The following is a 15,534-nucleotide window of genomic DNA, read 5'->3' on the forward strand; positions in this document are numbered from 1 at the left end:
AATATATTCAAGCCAAGAGACTTCAAAAGAAATCCCTGACTCTTTGCATGACAAAAGTTCTGTCAGTACATCAAAGTCACATTAAAATATTTCACCTGGAAGATCCGTGCTGTGATTTGGGGGCAGGAGGGTCAAATGGACGTGGAGTGTTTAACTGGCAGTCAGAGGTTTTGTAAAATATTCAGAAAGGCCAGCAGAAGATGAATGTCTCCTTATGCCCCCCTGTGGTGGGGAGCCAGGCAGGACGAAAGCGAGTGATAGAGAGGTTACAACTGGCAAGAATTTTAAACATCCATTGGCCCAGGGGACTCCGGAGACATACAGCTCAATATAGATCAGTTGGATAGCGAGGAAAAAATAAGAGCAAGAGCAAGCTGAGGAGAAAGAGCGGAGAAGAGGTGGATGGAGGGGTGGGGAAGTAAAGGAAGGGGGCCGTGTGAGAGAGGTAGGCAAGGGGAAGAACAGGAAAAGGCAAATATATTAGAAGCAAGAAAACATGGATTCATTGATATACAAATTCAATCTCCTCTCTTTCTTGCCTCCCTGAGAACAGAATGAGCATTTCAGAAAAACTCTTGTGAAAGACTGCAGTATTTTCCAACCGTGCTGCTCAGTCTTCAAAGTTTTGGGGGGGGATTTTCCCTTGTTTGAGTCAATATTCAGTTTAAGCGAATGATGAAATATCTATGCATGTGTAAGACGTTGCTAGAGGCAGGGAGGAAAAGGGCTGAAGAACTTTTCCTCAAGTTCAGCCATTTGAGATTTTTGTGGTATAAAGCTTCTCTGTGACACCCAATTAAAATCATTCCTGAGATCCACTGGTTTGTTAGTGCATGTATGATATAACTCATTACTTAACTACACTCTACATGTACTATCAGCATCCAACTAAAAATCACTGCTGCCCCCCTGAGGATTGTTGTGTAACAGCACGACAGCAGCTGTACAAACCCCTAATAAGAGCAGAATGGAGGAAATAAAAGGTAAATATTAGTCTGTTGTTTATGCATTTTCAATTTAAAATGTACCTAAGACAATATTCTTGTCACCTTCAAATTCTTTCCCCTCCTGACTCCTATATTTTTGGGGAGCACGGTGATATTGATACATTTGCATGTGTTTCTGAGAAAGGGGAGAGCAGGGGTGTCGCTTTGTAACTGGGATGAGACAAAAGCACGTGGTCATGTTTGAGCAAACAATTTCTCGGTAGCTATAAATAATAATACAGGCATAATAATTCGTTTCCATTCCCTAAATGTTAACTTTAGTTAGCCATTTCTCTAAAGTATTGTTCCTTGTTGAAGACTTTCCTCACTTATCTTTACTGAATCAGAAACTTTGACAACACTGCAATTCAAATTCAAAGACTTTGACTCAATTGCCGAAGCTCACAGAGATGAACCTTTTTCACTTCCATTCCATTAAAGTGAAAATTAATGCAGAGTCAGTAATAACCCAGGCCAGCTGTTGCAGCCACTTCACTTCTGAATAGTACTTAATAGTACTTCAGTTATTTCCTGCAGACTCTATATTGCAGTTAATGTCTGCATTAGTGTTTTTTAAGCAAAGCATTTAAGGTTAACAGTCAGTTCTACAATTATAAGTGATCCACTGTGACTATCCTTCATAAAAAATTTTTAAAAAAATCATTGTTACCTTCTCTTGTGATTTATTGCACCATCTAGTGGCAAATGGTAATTCTGACCGTCTATTTATAATTGGAAATGTGGCAACAAAGATCCTCTATTTCAACCAAAACCCTGATCTTTCCCTGTATGTGTGAGACTCAAATGAATGACCATAATTTGTATGGTCATTCAGAGCAAATAATTTCTTGGAACTGCCAACTAGGTCTATGTGACTTTATATTGTCATGTCCCTTCAGCGTTTGGTCACTTATGTAAACTAAAATTATTTTGTTTTGTTTTGTTTTTTAATCATAGTATATTCTGCAAAAACTATGCAAGCATGTGTGCATGAGCTAATATTCTGTCACTGTCATCCTGTTTTTGTCATCCGTTAATAAGGATGAAGCATCAAAGAGAATTTTCCAAAGCTGATTTGGGGATTTTCTATCAAAACAACAACCTGTTGCTGCCGATTACTCCCTGGGTCACTGTTAAATCTAACCAGCAGTTCATGCTCTTTTAAGGAACCTAGTTACCAACACATGGTGCACACTTTGGTGGAAACCTCTCCAAAGTTTGATCATTTTGTTTGTTTGGGCAGAGCAAAGCCATCTTAAAGAGAGTGATAAAGCATTATATTTGCTTTAAAGGCACACTTCAGGATTTTTGTGGAGTAGTCGATGAGCGGCTTTGCTCTGTGAGTTCATAATCAGCTAAAAGAGTAATTGTGGATTGTGATGGTTTACATTTGTAGACTTGGTGACTTTGTATGATGAAGCTGAACCTGCACGTGGAGGTTTTCTTTCATGATAAATCTCCAGATGCCAACATATCTAAATTAATTTCAGTGTATTTGTATTTTTTTTTTTCAGTCATACTAATTTGTGGGGCAGAATTTTAGAGAAGCAAATCAGATTCATTGGTACAGAATATAAGAAAATATAATTAGAAATGTTCATTCAGAAAATAGAAATAATATTCATGTGTATCGTGATGTACTTACTGTAGTCATTACTATAGAGTCGCCTAAGAATTATTATTGTTTGCTATATTAACAAGGAACTACTGCAAATCTAACCTGCCATGTAAAGAAAAACACATGACACGAGTTTTTAAAAAATATCAAATTTAATTTGGTTATAAAAGTTGTATTTTTCACATGCACACCCACACATAGTTAATCACCATAAATACTGTCCAGTGATTTCTTTTTCTTCTTCTTTTTCGTTGATTTGTTGTTTTTGTTTTTGTTTTATCTTGATTCACAAAGCAAGCACATACGGTGGGCTTATACATGTGATTTCAAAGGACACTATGGAGAATGCTTGCAGTTTTTTTTTGTTTGTTTTTTTACAATGAGAGGAAATCTCAGTGCACTGGAAAAAAAAGGCTGTCGTAAAATCAAGTAGAAACATTTACAAATTATCTACAAATGAATCGAAGTACAAAAGAGCTACAGCGTTTCGAAACACTACGCCCATTCACAAGTGAATGATTTGGTATTGGAACACCATATAATTTCAACATTGTGAAAGACTGAAAGTGAAACTATACATAAACAGCTTTGGAAAATAATGAAATGTAAACTGATTGCCAGCCTAAATTCCCCTTTGGCTAACCTCTCATGTCTTTGCATGCCCTCAGCAATATTCACGAATGAAGGAACCCTGTGCCACAAAACAAACCCACATCCGGCTCATCTGTTAAATGCAACTTCACATAAGAAACACAGAAGATGATTGGGACATAATAAATGTTTATAACTAAATATAATAATAGAAACTTAGTCTTTTTTTTAAAGCTATGCCAGGTAGTAATTATGTTTGTGAGCTCCAGTAATCCTCTCCAAAGCACACAGAATGCTTATAGATGAAGCGGGGTCTTTCTTTCAATAATTCAAGTTCATTTTTAAGACTTTATTTCAATAATGTTGTCAAATTAACACACGCCTGTCACCTTGAAAAGTAAAGCAGTGGGTTGCCATTTAAAGCTAGTCCATTTCTGGGGGATGGATCTCATTACACCAGCCAGTTTGAGCATAAGAAATATATGGAAACGCTTAAATGTTTAAAAGACAAAACCCAGGAAAAATGGTCTCGCCCATAAAAAGTCAAATAAATTTGTGTTTGCAAGCACAGAGAAAAAATAAGATGTGTTTTCTTCCTTTTTTTGCTTCATTGCAACAGTTTCATTTTGAATTTGTTCAGCTTGCTAAGCTACATTTTCCCCATCAAAGAGGATATCCACACCACCAAAGGATATAATTTAAACCCAGGAAGCCACTTTCAAACTACTAAAAAGAGAAGAGAAAGAAAATGAACTGTCTGGCATTCATTTTCACCAATTACACACAAAAACTCAGCTTCTGATTCTTTTATATTTTTCTCCCTCTGTGAAGCCTGGTCTGTTGTTTGTGCAGCATTAACACTAAGAATTCATTGAATAAGAAACTGACTAATTAGACAGTCGGCCCAACAATCTGCAGGATATTAAGCTTCTGCTGATCTGATCATACTTTAATGGTGGCAATCTTTCAGTGGCATTGTGCAACTAAATTTGCTTTTGAGGACTTGATTAAACATATTAAACATTCAGAGAGTCAACAAACAAACAGAAAAGCAATAAAATATTGACTGTATTAAGTGGAATCACTTCATACTTGTTTTTTATATAATTCAATATCATGGGAATAAAGTAAAAATCTATTATGTACCATATCTTCTTATATAATAGCTGCATATTAGCTAACATGTTGATTCAGCACAGTATAGTTCTTTATATAATGAAAGTACAGGTCATGATACAAAAATTCATATTTCTCTCCACAGACAGCAGGTAGATGTAACAAAACCAGAGAACAATGCACATCTTAACATTTTGATTTCCAGTTTTTATGAGGCTTTATGAGGCTTTATGAGCATGTCCCTCACTGGTTTCAAAAGAAAGTGCATCACCCAAACCTTAATAAGAAATGTTGGCATATGTGGCATCTACAGTTGCCTGAAAAACAAAAATCTGTAAACTTGAGTCATAATTTGTGTTTGAACACAAGTTAATCATCTACAGAGATGGGCTGCTACAGATGAGGGCAAAACTATTACCTCAAAATGTTCCCAAGTTGTTTTTTTTAACAGATCAAGAGATTTTCAACATACTGTTTCTAAACATACTAGTTTTCTTAAGAAAGCATGCATTATTTCTATTTGCCCACAATAACAGAATTATTTCAGAAAACAGAAATGACCAGGGTCGATATTATTTGCAAGCTTAAAATAATGTGTCTTCTTCTTATCGACTTATTGGAAGGGTTGTCTTCCAATTTACTCATTGTATGAAAACTTCAGCAAAAGTTTGAGCTGTCACTTGAAAAAGCATCACACTAAAACCAAAAAATCAGTTTAGACTCAAGAAAAAGAATCGTTGATGCTCACGAAGCAGGAGATGGATATACGAAGTTATCACAGCGTTTCCAAGTGTCAAGAATTGGACCGAGAAATTCAAAGACCGACAAAACAAAGAAACACAGCAAAGATACTGAAGGAAGTGAAAGATTTCCAAAACCCTGGAAAGAAAAACAGTGAGAGGTGCATCTAAAGACCACAGTGAATGACTTAGCCAAGTCAAAGAAGCCAGTCACTAGAACCCTGCACAGGGATGAACTGCGAGGTTGCAAACCAAGAAAAATTCCACTTCATTGCAAAATACATCTTCAAACAACACTGAACTATGCATAGGACAAGGTGAACAACTCAAAGAAGACTGTTCCCACGGTGAAACAGTGGTGGGAGTACTATGCCGTGGGGATTCTTCAATGTGTCTGGAGATGGGAATCTCATCATCGAGACAGGTTTTGTTAAGATTTTGAACAAAGCCTCAAGCATTCAACAGCAACACTGGGTCTGAGTCGTTCCTTGGTCTTCCAACAGGACAATAACCCAAAACATACATCACTCCTGGTGAAGAACCCCCTCCTGAAGACCAAAGTGAAAGTTATTGACTGGCCTGTCAAAGCCTTGACTTGAACCCCCCTGAAAATCTATCGTGAGATCTGGAGGAACTGGAGAGATTTGCCAAAGAAAAAAAGGCTCGTGTTGCACAGGAGACATTTGCGAGACTTGTTGAAAACTACAACTAAAACTGCAAAAAAGAAATACACCTGACTATTAGCATCAGAGGGGCTAATAATTTTGACCCTGTTAGTTTTTGTGACATAATTTTGTTTCTGTGTGCAAAGTAAAATAATGTAAGCATACAAAATAAAACCTGGATGTTTGGAAAAGATGTGTTAAAAATTTCTTGCCATGTTTAACAGCACGTTTTGGGTTTTTTTTGGGGGGTTTTTTTTTTTTTAAAAAGTGGCATCTTTCATGGGAGACTAATAGTTTTGTCCTCACCCGTCTATAAGGTTGCAAATGTACATTTTGAAAAGTTTAACTGCACTCGTCTAATAATAACTAGCTTTGCTTTTACTATCAACGATTGTGTTAGCAAGTTAATAATAACATCATTCACATCTGGGTTACAAATGTGACATTTTGTGGCGATCCACTGTCTTTGAACACCAGTGAACATCACATAAGCTAAACAATGCACAGCCAATGGAGGTAGCAGCACACCACGAGATCACAGGACCAACAATTACATGGCCTCTCCTTCAGAAAAAAAAAAGATAAAGCAAGTGAACAGCAAACATGAAAGGTGCAAAATATGAATGCATCACATACATACATGTAGTATACACGCGCGCACACACAGGCACACAAAATATATCATTTACCAGTCGTCCGACAAAACACCCACCTTTGTGCAATAGGAAGATAAACACAAAATTTCGTCTTGAACTAGGCGTTTCATGACAGTTTGACAGCGATGACAACAAACATTACCGCTCTTTGTTTAATTCTCAAAAATGACAAAGCACAAGCGGCCCGTCATGAAAAAAAACCCTGGAGTTAAGTCAACCTTGCAATCAAACTAGGAATGTCGTGCTCATATTGTTTCATAAAGGCCACTGAGACAGCTAAACTTGCCTGGTGTTTCTGACGTTAATGCCCTGTTGCCAATCTGTTCTTCTCTTGCAAAGTCCTTTCATCTCAGAAAAAAAATCCTCTCTGCTGAATCACAGGTACAAGTGGAAAGCTTATTCCCACATATGCTACCATCTCTCTATGATATTGCACTGAATAAAGGATTTTGTAATATTTTTTTAGCAGCCAGCATTACTTCACACAATGCCTCAATAACAGTGTAGTCTTTTTGAGATTTTCTTGGAGGAGCATGGTGTCTGCTCCCTTGTAGTGACATCAATACTCCATTTTTTTTTTAACATTTTATTTTATTTTTTTAATTTCTTTTGCTGAGAAAAGTCTTTTGGAAAGTTTTATAACCAGATGCTTTGATACCCTGCTTAAAAAAATGTACGAATTACTTTTGCCTAATGATAACAAAAACAGAAGAAATACATGTCATGAAAATCCTAGTTTGTTTTTGTTTTTTTAATCACCCCCTTGATTTAAAATACATCATAGTTACACGATTTTGTGTCTGCAAGTGACCTCGCTCTTGATTTTGGCACTGCACTGTACATAATCGATTTGTGGCCACCTTTTTTTTTTTTTTATATATATATATCACTGCACTGAAATAGGCTCAAGCAGTCAAGGAGACACAGCTCACATCCTCTCTGTCATGTGTTGTTAGATCAGAGTTGATTGTATGAATGCAATACACCGAGCCCAGCATGAGCACTTACTGTACATTAATTTTGTTTCTGTGTTCTTTTATTTCACAGGGGAGAGTTTCTTCAGGAGTTTCTTTCCCTTGGAAAGCAGTCCTTTCTTCTTCTTGTTTGCCAGATCTTGAGAGTCCCGGGGGTCCACTGGGACGTGGGGACCCCTTGTAGGGCTGAGGGGCCTCATGGTTCCAGGGAGGAGGGGGCGAACAATCGGGGACGGCGCCCGGACGGGTGTGGTGTCATTGTTGACGGCTTCGGTAGTTTCTGTGGTAGCCTGCGAAGAGAAGTGGTGGGGAGGTATGGAGGCATGGGGGCAGCATATTACAAATGAACCAACTCTTTCATACTGAAACTCTAAGCCTTTCCCTCTGCGTTTCCTCGGCTAAACGCTGTTTAAAAAACACTTCATCTGCTTTAAGTTCGATCAGATTCCTTGAGTATGAAAAAAGAATGAAAATTAGCTCCCTTTCTAGCCTATTTCAGAAAAACAATTTTGTTTTTTAATAGATTTACAATAATGTCCCTCACTGTATTCATAATTTTCCGCTATTTTCCTTTTTTTTAATATGTTCAGAGCCAGATTTTCTTATACATTTTTAAAGTGGTCTCAATTGTTAGTTCTTCGGGCTTTCTAAAGCCCTTTTAAAGTTGTTTAGACATTGGCTGCTTTTTCCACTCATTTACAGTCCAGCCCTTGTACCTGACCATATTAGGTGTTATTTTCTTAAGCCACTTAACACTGACTCGTTAATCTTTCAAGCATAAATAACTCGAGGGATGAACCAGTTGTGAACTTAGCACTTTGACACTTCGAAAAAATACATAATTTGTTATTTCTTTTGTTGAATCCAGGTGAAAAAAAAGCAAAAATAACACAGTTGACAGACATAAAACAATCTTTTTTTTTTTCAACGAGAAGGTCATTCCCTTTTGCTTTATAACTGCTGAAATAGACTTCCACTCTCCGCAGCCCTGAATTGAGTGACCGGAAGAAAAGAGATGGAAGGTGATTGCCAAAGAGCTACTAGCCAAAAAAATGGCATATCTCATGGAGTGTCCTTAAAGAAATCTGAAGTGGACAACTGGGGGACAAAAGAAGTGTCAGGCATAAAAAAATAAAAAAAAAACTTTCTACAGCAGAGGAACAGTTTCTTAAATGCGTGTCTTTAAGAAAAAATCCACCAGAGACCTGAGAGATTCATCTACTGTTCACTGAAGCCTCATCAGATATCGCCTCAATGGAAGGGCAGCTGTCAAAAAGCCATTCTTAAGAAAGGGAAACGGGGAGTAAAGACTGAGGTATCCCATATTACACAAAAAGAACTGTACTGGAAATCAGAGGAAAAGGGTGTTGTGGTGCGATCCAAATTTGAAATTTATGTTTTAAGATGTTGTCATCAATGTGTACAGGGGAGATCAGGAAAGAGTCGGTGTCGATGACCATCTGTAAAGCAGAGAGGCTGCAACTCAACATTACTGAAGCTGTGTGGGTTCACATTAACACAGAATGTAACAAAAGGAAGCAAACATCCAAAGAAGAGCTTTAAATGTGCTTCAAGAAGCCTTTGAGAACTATTCCTAAAGATTACTTTGAAAATGACAAGAAAGCTTGGGTAAGAGATTTCAGGCTGTGTTGAAGAATAACGGCAGTCAGACCAAATGTTTAACTTTAAACCTCATTAGAATTATGCAAACTGCTTTCTCCTTTACATAGTTTATTTCCTTTGTTTGCAGATATTTCAGTAAATCACTTCATATCCCATTTTCCTGGCAAAATATAAAGACTTTTGCACAGTACTGTAGTTTACATTATTGGTGGTTATATCTCAAAACCCCTGAAAACAAATTTATGAGGAATGAAAAAAAAATTCTTAATTTTGGATGTTTTGGGTTCGATTATGTTTGATTGACAGCATGTAAATAACTCACTTGATGTGGCATGCTTCAGATTCAAGGATTCTTTCACAGATCAAAAGGTAACTAAAAAAATAAAGGTTTCTAGTTCTATATGAAATATTCAGTGTTTATTTTCAGCAATTGATAATATTAACTCTTAATATAAAAGTTTAATATTTTCTATACTATTTTACATTATTATTTCTCTGGAGTAAAAACTGATATTTCAGAGTAATGCTGTCCAAACCTAGGTACTCTGCCTGTTAATCTGGATAAAACTGATAGTAAAGATGTTTTTACACACGAATACATGACTTCAGATAAAATTCTTCTTTTCCTTCAGAATTATTTTCACCTTAATCCTAACTGCCATTTAACATAATCCCAACCTAAAAAAAAAAGTAATTTTTTGTGTTATTTAGGCTTGCTCTGTGTCCCTGTACATAATGCATGTCCTCATTAACTGAGTCCACAAACAGTTTAGGGTCTGCAAAACATTGTGTAATGCCTCGTCCACACTCTCTCACACACACAGAAATCAAACTGAGGAAGAAGCCATCAAATGCTGAGCACAACATCAGCACACCACAGAGCTGAAGAAGTCCATCATCAGTAGGCCATGAGGGAGTATACAGTACAGTCAGATACGGTACAACACCCAGGGACACAACTGTAGATACCAGGCTTCCCATCTAATGCAGCAGCTGCTATTTCGGATAAAGATATCGTCCTATAATGAAATCTGAAATCTATTCCAAATTGTAACTATAACACCTATGGATGACAGAAGGGAAGCTACCCACTAATGTGAGTCAAATATTTTAGTGAGTCACTTAACAGAGAGCTAAAAATCAAACAAAGAGACAAATCTGCCTGATTCGAATCATGAAACAAGTCAATGACTTGAAAAGCGCCTCCGTAATATTGCATGGCATTTAAACAGCTTCTGCTGCAACAAGCTGTGTGCATTAGCACAGCGAGTCTGGTATCTCAAGTTGCCAACTTACTGTACAAGGCAGACAGAGCCATTTATGGTGTGAAATGAACAATCTTCCTCTGCTTGTTTGTTTTTTTGTTTTGCCAAGCGGGTGAGGAAAAACAAAAAAGAAATCAGATGTGGCAGCACTGTCACTGTCGGTAAAACCCACATCACTATGACAACTGAAAACAACAACACCACCAACAACACACATGAACACAGAGCATGAATGTGTTTAATATCCAATTGCTTTCTTTTTATTGTTCCATTGTAACAACAGTACAGTATGGACGTCTCAGTGCTGCGGTTATTTTTTTTTTTTTTTTGTCTCTCGAGCTCAGAGCAAACATGGCATATCCACTGTCACCAGGGCTGAAAAATAGATCTGATGTGTGTGCAGTATACATAAAGAAACAAAGCCTCTTCAAGGAAATACAGCAGTCAAGCCAAGAAAGTTGCTAGAAAATGTATCAAGTTTGAAAAAGGCATGCTTTTGTCTTTTTGTTCTCAATATAATTTCTTTCAGTGTCATTGGGTAGCAATTGTTATGTGTTAATAAAGCACTTAATATATTTATCTTTAATAATACAATACATAACCACAATTTGATTTTGTGTTTCAGTGCAAAGAGGCCCCAAATTATCTTGTGTAAAGAATGAGCCTTTTTCAAGTCCTCCCTTAACCAGTGTTACATGCATATACCACCTGCAGAGCTCCCACAGTCTATCCTCTCTGTCCATGTCAGGCTTTGCTTCTTCCTTTCTCTGAGACTCAGAAAGGTGTTAACACCGGATTTTGTCCCCTTTCCCCCCTCCAAAGGGTGAAGGGTGGAGAGGGAGTTGTTAGTCTGTATAGAGTCACCACTGTCACCACATGGACAAACACACACAATGAACAGCACACAGACGGCAAGTGGAGGAAGCGAGAGACGAAAATCAAGAGAGGACGTATGGACACAGGGCCTAGCGCTGAGAGCGGCGATGATGATGTACCCGTTTGCTCTCTGAGACGGCGGGGATGGAGTTGGCAGGAGGCCGGTTGGCGGGCTCTTCCTGGGGGTAGTGGGATGGAGTATCAGTCAGATAAACCTCCACGTCATCAGGCACTTCTTCCAGGAAGTTAGAGGGAACCAAACCGCGGTGACCATTGATCTCACCCTGTGGAAAAAAATGAAGAGAGGTGAGAAGGCATAAACTTCACTGGCAGAATACCAACTCATAAGATTATGCTATGTCTGCACAGCTGCCACAGTTAACTGAACATAATGTAATCCATTCTGTGGACCAAACACATCTAATACATTTACATCACATATGTCAGGCCTCCAATTGATCTGAATCATGTCTCTCACATCTTCCTACCCATCTGTTTCAAGTACACTCACCGGCCACTTTGTTAGCTACTCATGTTTAACTGCTTGTCAATGCAAATATCTAACTGGCAGCAACTGAGTTCATTTAGGAATGTAGATGTGACCAAGATGATACGCTAAAGTTCAGAGCATCAGAAAGGAGATTTTAGTGACTTTGAATGTGGGATGGTTGCTGAAGCCAGATGGGCTGGTCTGAGTATTTCATAAACTGCTGATTTACGACAACCATCTCTAGAGTTTACAGAGAATGTTCCCACAGAGAGAAAATGTCCAGCGAGAGCCAGTTCTCTGTGAAAAAAAGAAGAAAAAAGCCTTTTTGATGCCAGAGATCAGAGGAAAAATTGCCAGACTGCTTCAAACAGACATACAATAGTAACTCACATAGCCATTCATTGGAACCAAGGTATACAGTACAACATAAGGTGGTCAGCTTTAAATTTAAATGTATTCTCATGTTTTACAGATTTTCTTACTGCTTCCTCGCTTGATTTTAAACGAGTCTGATGTTCCTGCAGTAGAGCGCAACATGTTAAAATTAGCAGATGGGCTACAGCAGCAGAAGACCACACCAGATGACAGGCCCAGAACCACTAAGCTTCAAGCAGAAGAGGCATCTATTAAGAGTCATCTATTAATCGCAAGGTTATTGGTTCGATCCCTTCTTCTCCAGTTAGCAAGCCAAAATATCCACGCATACGATGCTGAACCCCAAGTGGCTGCCCGATGTAAATGTTAGATAGAAAGCACTTAGATCTATGACTGTGTGAATGAGACCTGGTGAAGCACTTCGAGTAGTTTAATCAAAAATGGTGCCTAATACAAATTTTGAGGAGTTCTCTCGAGGAGAAACCCCAAAAACATGGACAAGCACTCACATAATAGAAACCATCTTCGTCAATGTCACCAAACACAGCAATGATGTCACCAGCGCAAAATGTGAGTTCAGCCTATTAGAGAGATAGAGAGAAAGGGATACACAAATAATACAAAGTAAAATCCAGTTTTTGTTCCAGTTTATTTAAACAGACTGAATTAAGGAGTACAAAAGTGCTATTTTTGGACAATCTTTGTGGTTTTGTGTAACAATCACATTTCTATATATTTGTGAACCAAATTATGCACATATAAAAGTGTTTAGGTGTGTTGTAGTAGCTGGTTAGATATTTGTGCGTTACACTATAAACATTTAAGCATTGAGCAGTTTGTCCTTTACAGCAAACAATACCTCAACATCAACATTAGGAGAGCTCTCCCTGGGGTCGTAGTCGTACAGAGCCACCATCCTCCTGGAGGCCTGATCTCGACGCAGGCCTCTTCTGTTTTGCTCTGAAGGTAATTGTAAACGGCATTTTAACAGGAAGCGTCCCGTTACATGCTTTCTCTCACAATATCTAACCATTTTTTTTAAAGCTGTACATGGTTGTTATTTGTGAGGGTGTGTATGCTCTTGTGGTACCTATTCTATCCACAGGTGTGCTGAGCGGCAGAAAGCCCTGTTTGATGAGCTGGTCCATGGTGTCCTCATCGTCTGCTCGTATCTCTGACACCATGTTACAGGGGATCAGACCCATCCTGCCCTTCACTTCACCTCTGTAAAACCCATCAGTATCTTTATCCCCATACACCTGGTAGATAAGAAAGAGCAATGTTTAAAGCTCATGCTACTACTACTTTCTTTATCCATTTGACATTTATGCTTGGTTTAATAGTTTACCTAGCAGTATGAATTCACCTTAAAAAAAAAAAAAAAAAAAGAATGCATTACATGAAAGCACTTGAAACTCCCACCCTAATGATCTGCCCCTCTTTGAAGGGCAGCTCTTCATCAGCAGCATCCGGGTTCGGAGACATGGACAGAGGATCATAGTCAAAGAGAGCCACAAAGATCCTAAAGGGCTCCTCTGGCTCCGACTCATCATAGTATGTGGGAGAGCGGCGATCCCGATCCCTGTAGCCATCTTCAGCACATAAAACAAAAAGTAAAATCCCATTATCCAACCTCACCAACCAATAGACTTACAGAAATGTGGACAAAGTACTGTATTTTTCAGACCATAAGGCGCACTGGATTTTAAGGCGCACTGTCGATGAAGGAGTCTGCTTTCATACATAAGGGGCACCGGATTATAAGGCGCATTAAGCGAAACAAAGCAGTCAGATAAGTCCAGTGTTGTCCAGTGTGCCTATTTCGGGTCACTTTTGCCGGTCCCAAGTCTGTGTAAAGGAGGAGGGTTGGAATTATTGAAAACAATAATAAGAGAGAAATTTAATTTGTAGTTCTAAATATTCTAAATATTTTTAGGGTTCTTGGGGGGGGAGGTTACTCACTTTATGTCTCTTCCACGATGTTATTTCTCTCTCCTACAGTGTCTGTTACAATTAAATAGGCAGGATGAATTGTGCAAATTAGGCGATGACGTCATTTAGCGACTTTTAGGATAGCCAATAGCAATTTTCCTTACTGAGGAGTTTGCTACACTGGATAAGTCAAACTCAACTCATTCTTCTTGCTTCCACCACTTCCGTACCAGTGATTGTGATCCTGTTACTCTTTATCCTTTATTATTCTAGTTAATGTTGAATTCTCTCGCAGCTGCTCTATTCCCATGTTGTCGCAGTATATTCATGACTAACCTCCTATTGTGGATAGATTTTCTTAGTTGTTCTCCTGACTGAAGTTTGGTCTGTTTCCAGCATCCTGTCATGTGATTGCATTTGTCCCTAACCATCTGGAATCTTGCCTTAACTTTTATAGAGCCAGTTCACTGTTGTTATGTTATGCTAGCATAGCTGTGTTGCTAGCAATCACGTAGCACATCACTATATACCAGCTAGTCCAACTTCACTGCTGTTTAGTTTTCTGTCTTCATTTATGTTGGAAGTGATAGCAAAGCTGTACATTTTAATTTTTTCAGAAATCTCTCAGTCAGAACATGGTATATCATCTTTAGGTGGAAACTAGCGAGCTAACTTCCTGCTAACGTCCCACTCAGTTAAATTTAATACATTCTGTTTGCATGGATACCTGGAGTTAAACTTAATTGTTACACCTGGTAAAGCAGCAACGCTGATCATTTTATTAAAGTTTAACTCTCAGTGATGCCGCAGTGTTAGTTTGACTTTGAGACATGAAGAGAACTGAGTTTTGGACCCAGATTACTCCGCGAGGCTCCTGACTATAGTAGCCGTAATGCTCCAACAATCCATCGAGCAGTACGGCTTCATAGCTTACCAAAGTCGAACTAAAACATTTGACAGATTTTTCAGCGCTGTTTACCACATAAAATCGCATCGAGGTCAGTAAGCACAACCAGAATTCATACATAAGTCGCATTGTTGATTTTTGAGAAAATGAAAGAATTTTAAGTGCCTTATAGTGCGGAAAATACAGTAGATGACTGTACATTAACTTTACTTTGTGTTATAAAATGTCGTAAAGTGTGGCTTTTCTATTACTGTGAAGTAAACATGTGAAGTAAAGATTTAACAGCCGGTGATTTTAAATCACTTCCACATTAAAAATTATTCACAAAACTTATTGCTGCATACAGTGAACGCCACTTCTGTGATAAGCAAGTCTGTGATGCCGTGCTTCCGGTCACAAGAAATCAATGAGAGGATCCTGATAAGTCTTATTGATTTGACCATTCAGTATTTGCATGACAGATTTCACTTTCCGTATCAGGCCATGATTGTGCTTCTAACCATGCAGGAAGAAATCTGTGACCCAGTGAACTATTTTCTGCAGCACGCACACATGCATCCACAAATACACACATGCTACGTGTGTTTTAATTACTTTATTTATTTTATAGTATTTTTTTTTTAATGTTTGAATTTGTACATGGTGTCATGCATGAAAAAGAATCACTTTTTGATGTAAAACCTCATGAACTGTCAGGAAAATGCACAAACTATAAGCACA

General features: G+C 38.2%; 1 protein-coding gene across 4 annotated transcripts in view; it reads right to left on the reverse strand.

Annotated features, from left to right (window-relative positions):
• Positions 1 to 2,878: 2,878 nt before the first annotated feature.
• The window catches only part of rimbp2a (RIMS binding protein 2a), an 83,001-nt gene continuing 70,345 nt past the window's right edge, over positions 2,879 to 15,534 (reverse strand). For all 4 annotated transcript variants that reach the window (XM_042223696.1, XM_005938843.3, XM_042223698.1 and 1 more), the window contains 6 exons: positions 13,398 to 13,567; positions 13,066 to 13,234; positions 12,835 to 12,935; positions 12,485 to 12,556; positions 11,230 to 11,394; positions 2,879 to 7,636 (listed from right to left, as the gene is read on the reverse strand). In XM_042223696.1, the coding sequence (XP_042079630.1) occupies positions 7,409 to 7,636; positions 11,230 to 11,394; positions 12,485 to 12,556; positions 12,835 to 12,935; positions 13,066 to 13,234; positions 13,398 to 13,567 (905 nt within the window). In that variant the 3' untranslated portion in view covers positions 2,879 to 7,408. The remainder of the gene's footprint in view (positions 7,637 to 11,229; positions 11,395 to 12,484; positions 12,557 to 12,834; positions 12,936 to 13,065; positions 13,235 to 13,397; positions 13,568 to 15,534) is intronic.

Source organism: Haplochromis burtoni, unplaced genomic scaffold (assembly GCF_018398535.1).
Source record: "Haplochromis burtoni strain Fernald_Lab_line unplaced genomic scaffold, NCSU_Asbu1 Contig_118, whole genome shotgun sequence".
Taxonomy (NCBI): Eukaryota; Metazoa; Chordata; class Actinopteri; order Cichliformes; family Cichlidae; genus Haplochromis; species Haplochromis burtoni.